Source organism: Tripterygium wilfordii, chromosome 10, assembly GCF_013401445.1.
Source record: "Tripterygium wilfordii isolate XIE 37 chromosome 10, ASM1340144v1, whole genome shotgun sequence".
NCBI classification, from domain to species: Eukaryota; Viridiplantae; Streptophyta; class Magnoliopsida; order Celastrales; family Celastraceae; genus Tripterygium; species Tripterygium wilfordii.
The window spans coordinates 1,381,141-1,393,346 of NC_052241.1; the positions used below are offsets into that span (position 1 = coordinate 1,381,141).

General features: G+C 36.3%; 2 protein-coding genes across 2 annotated transcripts; both read left to right on the top strand.

The window, feature by feature from the left end:
• Positions 1–3,886: 3,886 nt before the first annotated feature.
• Positions 3,887–8,897, top strand: LOC120007599 (glycine--tRNA ligase, mitochondrial 1-like). Its single transcript, XM_038857930.1, has 9 exons — positions 3,887–4,403; positions 4,873–5,255; positions 5,406–5,523; positions 6,168–6,362; positions 6,443–6,667; positions 7,058–7,117; positions 7,211–7,291; positions 7,383–7,788; positions 8,400–8,897. The coding sequence occupies exons 1-9, from the start codon at positions 3,921–3,923 to the stop codon at positions 8,630–8,632; spliced, it is 2,184 nt and encodes a 727-aa protein (XP_038713858.1). The 5' UTR covers positions 3,887–3,920; the 3' UTR covers positions 8,633–8,897.
• A 588-nt stretch (positions 8,898–9,485) lies between these two features.
• LOC120006790 (cytochrome b-c1 complex subunit Rieske-4, mitochondrial-like) lies at positions 9,486–12,153 on the top strand. The gene is made up of 2 exons (XM_038856877.1): positions 9,486–9,775; positions 11,262–12,153. The coding sequence occupies exons 1-2, from the start codon at positions 9,604–9,606 to the stop codon at positions 11,903–11,905; spliced, it is 816 nt and encodes a 271-aa protein (XP_038712805.1). The 5' UTR covers positions 9,486–9,603; the 3' UTR covers positions 11,906–12,153.
• The last annotated feature ends 53 nt before the right edge of the window (positions 12,154–12,206 follow it).

Consider the following 12,206-nt stretch of genomic DNA (forward strand, 5'->3'; position numbering starts at 1 on the left):
AGTGGGTCGTCGGGGGCATTAAATAGGGGGATGGGCGCGGATTTGAATTTTTTTATTTCTTTTATTTCCCCCTTTTCTCTTAAATATGGTAATATGCCTGGCATGGACTGGATAATCCATAATAATACAGTGAACACCGGATAAAAAAAATAAAAATGGAAAATTACCAATTGCAAAATTTGAATTTCTTCAATATTTTTGAAAATAAAAAAATTTCAATTACCTAGCAAAATGATATAAAATATACCAATTTGTGTCAATTTCCTATGTTTCTCCACCCAATTACCATGTAAAAAATACAAATTGATTAATTATTTTTATATTTAGCTTATTTTTCTCAATTTTGGATTTGTAATTTGCTTTTCTATGGTGCACAATTGATTTATAGATACACATGATATTTGCACATTATTTTAATTTTCAAAATATTATACCAAGTGGGTGAAATTTTCATTTTGTGTCACTTTATTCTTTAGTATTTAAGTTTATTGTTAGCAATAATGATATATGCAACCATTGGTAGGTATGATTTTTGTTTCCCATTTCTATTATATTATAACCATTTGTGTCACCGCTAGTTGTTATGACTAACATATTTTCCGCGTCTATTCTGTTATGACATATATACAACTGTTGGTAGATATTTTTTTGTCTTATCCGTATTTATTATATTATAACAATTTGTGTCTCCGTTAGTTGTTAGGATTAACATATTTTCCGCGTCTATTCAGTTATAACAATATATACAACCGTTGATAGGTATGATTTGTCTTTCCCGCTTATATTCTATTATAACCATTTGTGCCGCAGTTATTGTTAGGATTAACATATTTTCCGCATATTTTCAGTTAGAGTAATATATACAACCATTGATAGGTATAATTTTTGCCTTTACCGCTTCTTTTCTATTATAACCATTTGCGTCACTATTAGTTGTTAGGATTAACATATTTCAAACTTATCAAAAAAGATTAACATATTTCCCGCGTCTATTCAATTATAACATTACATACAATCCTTGGTAGGTATATTGTAACCGTTAGCAGTTAGGGTTATCATATTTCCGTATCTATTCAATTATAATGATCTATATAATTTTTATATTTCCTATTTCTTTCGAGTACGAAAAAATATATAATCATATAATGCCTCAAATAGCAATTATCTATTTTCATTCCTAATAAATTATGATTCATTATTTTTATTATACTCGCTAGATGAACATTTTAAATAAATGAATTTGTGCCCATTTTTTTATTTGTACAAAGTGAGTCTTACTAAGACCGCAACTAATTTCTAATTAACTTTTCTTCCCCGTTAATGGCGAATCCATAATCCTTATTGAATTGGGGCTAACATAAAATGATCCCATTTTTTAACATGTTAAACAATAAAGAAAACATAAACTTTTAATGTCGTTATTTGAATTTAAAATTAATCTATATTAATTTAAAACTCTTAATAATATTTTATAATAGATAAGGAGAGAAGTCTTCTTGGGATAATAATGATATATTTTATAGTTGGGGTGATATGAGTCACATAAGTTGAAATTGGGTTGAACTTTCAATTTATTATCACAATCTTAAACAATTGAGAGAATATAAATAATAAACTGTAATAAATTCAGTAGTGCTAGGGCAATTTAACAAAACAATAGTAGTAAAATAATAAAATAAATTTTTTTACAAATTATTCAGGGGCACCCACCCTACAATGGCATGATGGTAAAATAGGTGATCAAAGAGCTCGGCAAAAGTGTGGAATTACAATTATGACCTAATTGTTCCATCTATTTTACAATTGTACCATTATAGATATTTGTTGAAGTGATATAAGATATATTACATGGATGAGCATTTGAAAAGCAGTGTATATGCTATTGTTCAAAATATTGTGGCAAATTACATACATGGGTATTAACAATTCATAAAATATAAGTAATTAATTATCAAATTTTTATACATTTCAAGCGATTTATGGAAATGTTAAAATCAAAAGACATGTTCTCTACTAATTTTTTTATTACATAATTAGAAAGGGAAACAAATTAAAATAAATTGTTAAGACTCTCAGTGGGTCTAGGGCGATTGAAGCTCTGTGCAAATATAGGGTGCGATGTGACAATAGTGAAATCATGAAAGTGAAGGGTGAATATAGTTTAGAGTATATTTGGAATATTCTTGAAAGATGTGGGGTATTATGAGTATTTGAAGGTTAAAAATCATGAAATGTTACTTTCGAGTAGCATTTCGAAATGCTTCTAGGCGTTTTGTTACATATTACATACTCTATTTTGTATCATATATATTACTTGAAATGTTCCACCAAATGAAACCAATATATAGACTAAATGCAACCCATATCATTTGAAATAGAAAGTAAATAATGGAATTGAGACCCCCTACAATTCCAAATAATAAGGGTTTATGAAACAAAATCTTTAATTTTTGATTAGTGCCAATGATTTCTTAAAATACTTGTCTTGTTTTTCACAAATGGTATTTGCAATGGCAAAGTAGAATATTAAACTAATTTTGCAAGTAAATAATATAAAGCACACCAATGGTGTCAATTTACAGTTTTGCTCTCACTTGCCAAAATATGTAATTTATTCCCATTTATGGTGCGTTTGGTAAAGGGGTAATGAGGTGTAATGGTTACAAGGGTAATTAAATTTTAAGTTTACTTGTGTTTGTTATGTCAGTATAACTTTTACTCCTGTAATAAATTTTAGTAATTGAACTTATTTTTTATACATAAAGTTTACTAGCGGGGGGACTTGGGTAATAAAAAGTAATAGGAAGTTTTACTCAAACCTATTACCCCTTTAAATAAAAAATTATAAAAGCCCATAAGTTATATATACACACATATATTACATATTATATATATGTATATAATATATATACATATACACAGACAATGGCACAGTGCATGCACTGCTTGTGTATGTGTGTGTATTATATATATATATATATATATACACAGATAGTGCATTCACTGTGTATGTGTGTGTATTATATATATATATATATATATATATATATATATATATATATATATATATAAATAAATAATGTCGGGCTTGGGTCGGGCTCGGACAAGGCCAAAATTGGTTAGAGGTGTCGGGCTTCGGGTTTGGCCCGACCCAAAAAATGGAGCCCATGCCCGCCCAAGGGGTCGGGCCGGGCTTGGACCTAGGCCCGCGGGTCAAATGGTGAACCCTTCTCTTGTGTTACGTATTTGTCATGGATTTGAATGTTATCAGATTATTTTGTTGAAATTGTTAACAATTGTTATTATATATATATATATATATGCATATGTATCTATATTTTTAAAATTTTGTTACATGATAGTCGTAACAATAAAAAAATAACATAATCTCACTTTTTTCTAGTTTGGTTCATTACAATAATAACAAACAAGGGTAATGGTATTACACCTGTAATGTATAGGCGTAACAAACAAGAGTAATGAATACTTGGGTAAATTTTACCCTTCTTTACCAAACAAGGGTAACACTTATTCTCCATAATTATTATTACCATTGTAATATTTACATGGGTAACAAATTATACCCCTATACCAAACGCACCCTTAAAAGTAACTAGAATAACAAGCCAGGACTACAATATGGGCCTAAGTCCAAAAACTGAATCTAGTGGATTATGAAAAGGCCCATTTGGTTAATCTATGGGCCCATATATTGCTTCTTGTGAGTTTTTTTTTTTTAAAAAAAAATAAAAAAATATGCACTGCTAATTTATCGGCCCGGACTATGCCATCTAGTAAGGGCAATAATATAGTTCCCGGATAGTGTTAGCCGCGTCTCCAAACAAAACCACTCTTGACTCAATTCAAAGCCAAACCCTAGTGAAGCACGCACGCACTGACGAAAGAGTCGTCGGGCTCGCATGCGCTTTTTCTCTGCCTTTCTTTCCTCATCATTTTCCATTGGCTACCGTTTATCCTCTCTGCGTAGCCCGCGTCACTCATACGCCTTCTCACGCAACTCCTCACTAATGGCCGCATCGGAGGAATCGCTTCGTCAAGCATTGGCTGAGAAGCAATCGGCGCTGGAAAATCAAGGCAACGTTGTTCGGGCCCTGAAAAAAGATTCGAATGTCGCCAAGCTGGAAATCGACGCCGCTATTGAAGCCTTGAGTAGTTTGAAGCTCGAGAAGACTGAGCTCGAGAGGCAGCTACAGGCGGCTGTCACTGGAAGTGGCGCTGATGGCATGAACAGGGAGGCGTTCCGGCAAGCCGTGGTTAATACTCTTGAACGACGTTTGTTCTACATTCCATCGTTTAAGATTTACAGGGGTGTCGCCGGGCTTTACGATTACGGGCCGCCGGGTTGCGCTGTTAAGTCTAATGTTCTTGCTTTCTGGCGTCAGGTAATGACCGTTTCTCTTGCAATTTTCATTCAATTAGGGTGGTTTTAAGCTTAAGACGATGTCAATGGTTGATTGTACATGATTTAGACGATACCGTATAAATTTGTGAAACGAGAGCTCATTGTAGCAGTTTTCAATTTCTAAGTGATTGACATAAGAGAGAAGGCACCTAAAACGAAGCTCATTTGTAGATGAACTCAAGTAGCTTTGATCTTAAGTTTTTGCTATATCTTAATGACCATTATAGACTCAGTTGCTAAGTTCGGTATTTAAGAAAGTCAAGCTAAGCACAGTAAAGTAGATAGTTACATGCTTGTTTGTATATTTAACTGGTGGAGTGATTATTTTTGTGCATGGTTTGCTGTTATTATTGTACTGTTACTTCTGTTGTTTCTCTTCTATGCTGTCACAAAATTGTTAAAGACCTGGAAAGTAGCTAATATGGGGGTTTACATTCAATGTTTCCTAGCATTTTGTTCTCGAAGAGAACATGTTGGAGGTTGACTGTCCGTGTGTTACGCCTGAGCTTGTGTTGAAAGCATCTGGTCATGTTGATAAATTCACCGACCTTATGGTCAAGGATGAGAAAACTGGGACCTGCTACAGAGCTGACCATTTGGTAAAGGATTACTGCAATGAAAAGCTTCAGAAAGATCTTAGCATTAGTGCAGACATGGCAGCTACTTTTAAGCATGTGCTTGCAACATTGGATGATCTCTCTGCTGAGGAACTTGGTGCAAAGATTAAGGAGTACGGAATCACAGCACCAGACACAAAGAATCCACTTTCTGATCCTTTTCCATTCAACTTGATGTTTCAGACATCAATTGGCCCATCTGGTTTGGTTCCTGGGTGAGTAGTGATTGATTTTTTTGCCAAGATTGTTAGTTTTATGATGGTGTTGTGTAGCATTGCCACAATACTATGTTAAGTAACTAATTAGCGTACAATTGTATCAGTTAATTTATCTCTCATTGTTTCAATCATTTTTTTATGCCACAGGTATATGCGCCCTGAAACGGCACAAGGCATATTTGTAAATTTTAAAGACTTATACTATTATAATGGAAACAAGCTCCCATTTGCTGCAGCCCAAATTGGTCAAGCCTTCAGAAATGAGGTCTTGATTTTTTCTTAAGAATTCGTACTTTAACACCTTCATGCTCATGTGTTGGGTCTTCAACTATTCTTGTGTGCATATTGAAGTAGACCTCGGCACAGGCAAACATGTGGCTCAGTGGTAGAGTCGCAGGGGTGCAACCTAGAAGTCACATGCTCAATTCCTAGAAATACTCTCTCCCACATAATTCTCCTCATATTATGTGGGAGTAATGCTTGCGTATGTCCTGCCTGTTCCTGACCCTGCCCACTACGGGAGTCTTGTACACGTGAGTTTTACCTTTTCTTGAAATAGACCTCGGCCTGTAAAAAGGTTGTTTCACCGCAACTGATCCTCGAAACAGCCTCTTCCCATTGCATGGTTAAGGTTGTGTTTTCCTTGATCCCACCTTCATTGTGGGAGCCTTGAGTTGTTTATCTTTTATATTTAGAAAGTTCTTGTTGTGGATTTGATAATAGTTTCTAATTGATACTGCTTTATTGTTCTCTGCACCAATCTCTTGTACTGTCCATTTCTGCCGCAGTTGATATCTAGAAGTTTTGTGCTTTCTTATTTTAGAAGCATATCATTGTGAAGACGTGCAGATTTGAGCTTTTCATGAATGGGAGTGAAAGTGTTCTGATTGCTGTACCCTTTATATACAGATATCTCCTCGACAAGGGCTTTTGAGAGTTCGTGAATTCACACTTGCAGAAATAGAGCATTTCGTGGATCCTGAAGACAAATCTCACCCTAAGTATTCTGATGTTGCAAATTTGGAATTCCTGATGTTTCCAAGAGAAGAACAAATGTCTGGCGCCTCGGCAAAAAAAATCCCACTGGGAGAAGCAGTTTCAAGGGTTAGTTACACATTTTTGTCTTTTGCATATCTCATCATACCCCTGCCCCTCACTGACAATGTGGTTTATCATCATTTCAGGGAATTGTCAACAATCAAACCCTTGGCTACTTTATTGGCAGAGTTTATCTCTTCCTTACTTGCCTTGGTATAGACAAAGACCGGTTACGTTTCCGGCAGCATCTTGCGAATGAAATGGCCCACTATGCTGCTGACTGCTGGGATGCTGAGATTGAATGTTCCTATGGATGGATTGAGTGTGTTGGCATTGCAGACAGATCTGCTTATGACTTGCGGGCCCACTCGGTGAGAACTTGTTTGATATTTTCTTGATGTTATAAATAAAGGATGGGATAGATGTTTATTCTTCATATGCTCCTCATTCATATGTAAAGATGTTAGGATTCTGTGTATTACTGCCTTTGTGTTTTTATTTAGCTGTTCCATGTTTGGGAAAGCTCAAGAAGGCAGTGATATATCTTTTGTATCATAATAAATTAATAATATATGAAGGCTTCTCTATTACATGTTTGAGATGGTTTTGAGTAATTGGTTGAATTATGTTTGCCATACTATTGAGTGGTAAAATATGTTTAGTATGTAATGAATACCTTGGAAGAAAGGCCTAGGGATATCTATTTTATTATGCAATGATGCATTACATACTAATGGAACTTTGTTTATTGCTTTTAACAGGAGAAAAGTGGTGTCCCTCTTGTGGCTCATGAAAAGTTTTCTGAACCTAGGGAAGTTGAGGTAACACTATTAACTATTAACTTTTCGCATCAGGGAACTGATTGCTTAATTTTGTTGCCATATTTGGTTCTTGCTAATGGTGTACAATTGCAGAAATTGATCATCACTCCTGTGAAAAAAGAGCTGGGCCTTGCATTCAAGGGGAACCAAAAGATGGTGGTTGAAGCTTTAGAGGTGAGAAATGGAACTGATTTCTTGAGTGGTTCTTGATATTGTGAAGCTTTCTGCAACATTTGATTGATTTGGTGTAGTCCTTCTTTGACAGGCAATGAAGGAAGAAGAAGCTATGAAAATGAAGGCTGATCTAGAATCCAAAGGAGAGGTGGACTTTTATGTCTGCACTTTCGGGAAAAGTGTATCCATTAAGAAGAGCATGGTTTCAATTTCAAAGGAAAAGAAGAAAGAACACCAGAGAGTTTTCACACCATCTGTGATTGAGCCATCTTTTGGTGTTGGAAGGATAATATATTGCCTCTATGAGCACTCTTTCTATACAAGGCAAAGTAAGGCTGGGGATGAGCAGTTGAATGTCTTCCGCTTCCCTCCTCTTGTAGCACCGATCAAATGCACAGTTTTCCCACTGGTTCAGAATCAACAGTATGAGGAGGTTGCCAAGGTCATTTCCAAGTCTCTGACTGTGGCTGGAATCTCACATAAGATTGACATTACAGGTATCTGATCAAGATAAAAATCTCTTCTGATTAGATCAGTTAATTATTGGTTAGCTTCGTGGCTTTTGAAGTTTTATATTGGTGCTGACATAGGCATGTGTTCATGAACGATTGTGTCAAAAATGTTTATGCTTGTGCATATATATTCACTTACATCATCATCTTCAAACACTGTTGGGGTCGGAATTCATGTCACATATAATTTTATCCCTCATAACTGATGAAGAGACCTGGAATAATATGAGTGGTAGAAACTAGAAAGTGATATTTGTTTGTATATGCTTGGAAACCCTTATGACAAAGATTGACATCACAGGTATGCGCCAAGGTGAATTGTCTTTGACTCTGTCACGTGCATTGACAGTACATCTTTTGAGTGAAGATTGATTGACAGCATGTTAAAATAGATGAAAAGTTGGGTCATCAGCTCGGGTTTATCTTGTTTTATGATTTCATTGGGCTGTAGAGTGTAGAATTTTTAAGAATAAACTGATTTTCTTTGGGGTTATTAAGTTGCCTTCGGGGAAAAAAAAGGGGGGGGGGGTGTTAATTAAGTGCCAAGAGCATTGGTTTCATGAAACTCAGATTTACTGCCTTTATTTCATTTACAGGTACATCAATAGGGAAGCGATATGCAAGAACAGATGAACTTGGTGTACCCTTTGCAGTCACCGTTGATTCAACATCCTCTGTAACAATCCGAGAGAGAGATAGCAAGGGACAAATCCGCGTTAACGTGGAAGAGGCAGCATCAGTTATCAAGGAAGTAGCTGAGGGGCTGAAGACGTGGGAAGATATGTGGACTGCTTTCCCTCATCATTCCTCTGCCACCACAGATGATTGAGCTTAGAACGTACTACAATTGCTAATTTGCATCAGCTATACTACACTTTTGAAATGTTTTTCAACCATGAAAGTTTTTGGAAGAAAATTTGCCTATTACGTGCAGCCGAAACTTACTCATGGAAAGCCATAATATCTTTTGCATGCTTGGTTATGGGTGTAATAGATATAATATTCTATTAAGCTAATAATTTGGCGGACTTAACTTCTATATTTCTTAAATCTGGGATACAGTTTTTGGTTCGTATGTTGACAAATGCGTCAGAGAAGAGGATGTTTTATGCTGTCATTTGGCCTGATTGCGGAAATGAGTGCCCTGCTTATTCTGTGTGTATTAGCTTGTCTTGTTATTTTTTCACTATGGATCTGTGACCCATTTGGATGGAGCTACCCTCGTCAAATATTTTGTCAAATCGCAGGGTATCATCTTTCTGGCTAATCTGGTCACTTCTGGATGTTTTCTTTTGTTCTCCACTAACTTTTTCTGTGTATATTCAAATGTGTCCCCTGCCATCTTATTGTAGCGAAAATGATAAAAATCCTAACAATTTGGTATTCTAATTATCCTAACGGTTAGGTTGGATGTACAAGACACATGAGATCCTAACATACAATTCAACAGTTGGGATGTTTAGAATACAAATTGCTGGGATTTTGTTTCTAGAATGGGTAATTCCTAAAAGAAAAAAAAAGATAAAAGAAACTGACGAATAATACAAAAAAATACGGTGATAAAATATATTGCAAGATAATAGAAAAAAGGCTCGTCAGCAGCAACACTCGCGGGTGAAAACTGAAAAAGCTGATGCGCTAACGACGTCGTATTTGCGTCCACAATATATGCTATTTTTTATTAAACCGTTCCCTCTTTCTTGGGAGTGCGAACTCTCGAGTCTCGACAAAGAGGAGGTTTCTCCAAGGGACATTGATCGAAACAAACCCTAAAGAGGAAGAAGAGGAAGAAGGAAGAGGATGCTGAGAGTAGCTGGGAGGAAGCTCACTTCTCTGCCATGGAGATCGTCTCCGACAACCTCCACTTTCGTCTCCCGAAACCAATTCCTTAACGGCAGCGACTCTCTCTCCGATGGCACTTCTTCCAGATCCACCTACTGTGCTGATTCCGGTCTTCGAGATCTTAGTAGAGGTTTAATTCTTCACTTTCTTTAGGATCTCCTTACTTTTGGGGTTCTCTATTCGTATCGATGCCCTTGCACAATTATGATATCCTCAATAAGTAGGCGTTCTTTTATTCTCAAGCTACCGTTGCTTGCAAGGAAATATGAAAGGGAAAGTGTAATCTAGATATTTAAAATATTGATCTTTGGGTTATTAATTTCTTTCTGTTATGCACGCATCAGGAGGCCGGACTTGTTCGGCATTTTAAATGATCTTCAGAGCTAAAATTACATATTATACAATCATGAGATGGAACTTCTTTGAATTGGATGTTAACTTTTGGGTATGCTTTAGGATTTTGAATCTTCAAGTTCTTGCTGTGGTTGCCCGGCTGTGAAATGGGACGTTGTGTTTTTGCAGACGATAAACTTGTAACAGTGCAAGTGATTGAGAATCTTGTAATTATTGGTTGTTACCTTTTTCTAGGTTTGTATCATTGTATGTGCTACATATAATCGTGGACAGTGACTCACCTTGTTATTTCTTCGGCGATCCTTTATTTATTTTTGATCTGGTTTTATGGTCATGTAACTTCTATGTTGTTTTGAATTAATTCCAGCTTGTTTGAACGAATACCATTCAAACAACAAAAACATTGCATATTCACACTATTTCATTCATTCGTATGTAGTTTTCATTTATACTTACTAATTTTTCGGGATTCTCAATTAATATCACGTGAATCAAGTTTTCAAGAATGCGTTTCTATTAATATAAAGTGTTTTTATAGTCGTTCTACCTGTCTGTAAAATTGTTAAAATTGTTTTTTAATGTTCTTTTGGTGGGTAATGTTATCCTCTAATTTGAAGTTAGGCATTCTATGTTTTTAGAAGAGTCATGTTGGATTGAGAAAGTAAAATTGCAAGATTTTAATAAATAAATTCAAGTTGCTAAATGCATGTCTTCCCTGAAGGATTATGATCATGGTAGGGGCCTAAGTTTTTGCCCATGATTTAGAATTGGAAAAGAAGGTCCTCACTTATAGTTTATTTGATTTCAGAAGGATTTGGACAAAATGGACATGGATATTGGCAAGCACAAAAGGTAGGCTTATTAGTAATAGAAGGCCTAAGGAAACTACCCACTTGTTCTGAATTTGCCTCTTTTACACCAAATGAGAGTAATGGAGAGTTTACTTGTTACGTGTTCTTCACATACAATTGCATGTTACTGTTGTGAATTCTAAGCCAGGGAACTACTAATGTGTCCTTGAGTTAATGTGAGTTCTTGTTTCTTTTAAATTGATCTTTATTATTTTTTTTTCATCTCAGCCCCAGGCCCCACCCCACGCACCAAAAAAAGGAAAAAAAAACTTTTCCCCTGGGGGCTAGAGTTCCATCGCAAGTTCTGGCATGATGAGAACCTTGACGCCCTTTGTTCATTATGACTATCATTAACATGAGATTTGTGTATTTCATTGTTTTTTTCCTGAATGGTTGGGTTAATTCGTGTAGGATTTTCTTCTCAAGCCCTCACACCAGGACATGATATGGGTGCGATGTCACCCTTTCCAGCTACTGTGGAAGTGGGGAAGAACCCTTCCCCAAAAATTACCTACGATGAGTACAACCATGAACGTTTTCCCCCAGGCGACCCCAGCAAGCGTGCATTTGCCTATTTTGTCCTGTCGGGAGGGAGGTTTGTGTATGCCTCGTTGATTCGTCTTCTGGTCCTCAAGTTTGTGCTGAGCATGTCTGCCAGCAAAGATGTCCTTGCCCTTGCTTCTCTTGAGGTTGACCTATCCAGTATTGAGCCTGGGTCCACTGTCACAGTCAAGTGGCGTGGCAAGCCTGTTTTCATCAAGCGTCGGACTGAGGAAGATATTAAGCTGGCCAACAGCGTCGATCTCGCTTCTCTCCGTGACCCACAGGAAGATGCCGCAAGGGTTAAGAATCCTGAATGGCTTATTGTAATTGGTGTCTGTACCCATCTGGGATGCATTCCTTTACCGAATGCTGGTGACTTTGGTGGCTGGTTTTGCCCGTGCCATGGCTCGCACTATGACGTCTCTGGTAGGATCCGCAAGGGGCCTGCACCATACAATCTGGAGGTGCCAACTTACAGCTTCCTTGAGGAGAACAAGTTGATGATAGGGTGAGAATTGCTAGAGAATTACTTTTTGAAGCATTTTTTCATGGTAAAATGTCATAATAGACTCGTTCCTTTACAGCTGATGAAGTCAGGATGGCGATTTTTTTAACCTTTTGTTCTCTCCTTCTGTTCACCCAACGCATTTTATATTTGGAAATTGTATCTGCATTTTTCTGGCTCTAATGCTCTCAATAATACATCTGAATATTTGTTGAGGATTTTCAATTTAGTGTGAATTATAGTTCATTTGATGAAGTAGAATTACATCAATTGCCTGTCTTGTTTTAGTATAATTTTATCATAACAGT

What these genes read in the sequence shown, in the direction of transcription:
- LOC120006790 (XM_038856877.1), top strand. Translation starts at nt 9,604, where the DNA reads ATGCTGAGAGTAGCTGGGAGGAAGCTCACTTCTCTGCCATGGAGATCG. An exon ending in TCTTCGAGATCTTAGTAGAG is followed by an intron (nt 9,776 to 11,261) that starts GTTTAATTCTTC and finishes TAATTCGTGTAG; the next exon opens with GATTTTCTTCTCAAGCCCTC.
- LOC120007599 (XM_038857930.1), top strand. Translation starts at nt 3,921, where the DNA reads ATGCGCTTTTTCTCTGCCTTTCTTTCCTCATCATTTTCCATTGGCTAC. An exon ending in ATGACTTGCGGGCCCACTCG is followed by an intron (nt 6,668 to 7,057) that starts GTGAGAACTTGT and finishes TGCTTTTAACAG; the next exon opens with GAGAAAAGTGGTGTCCCTCT. An exon ending in CTGAACCTAGGGAAGTTGAG is followed by an intron (nt 7,118 to 7,210) that starts GTAACACTATTA and finishes GTACAATTGCAG; the next exon opens with AAATTGATCATCACTCCTGT.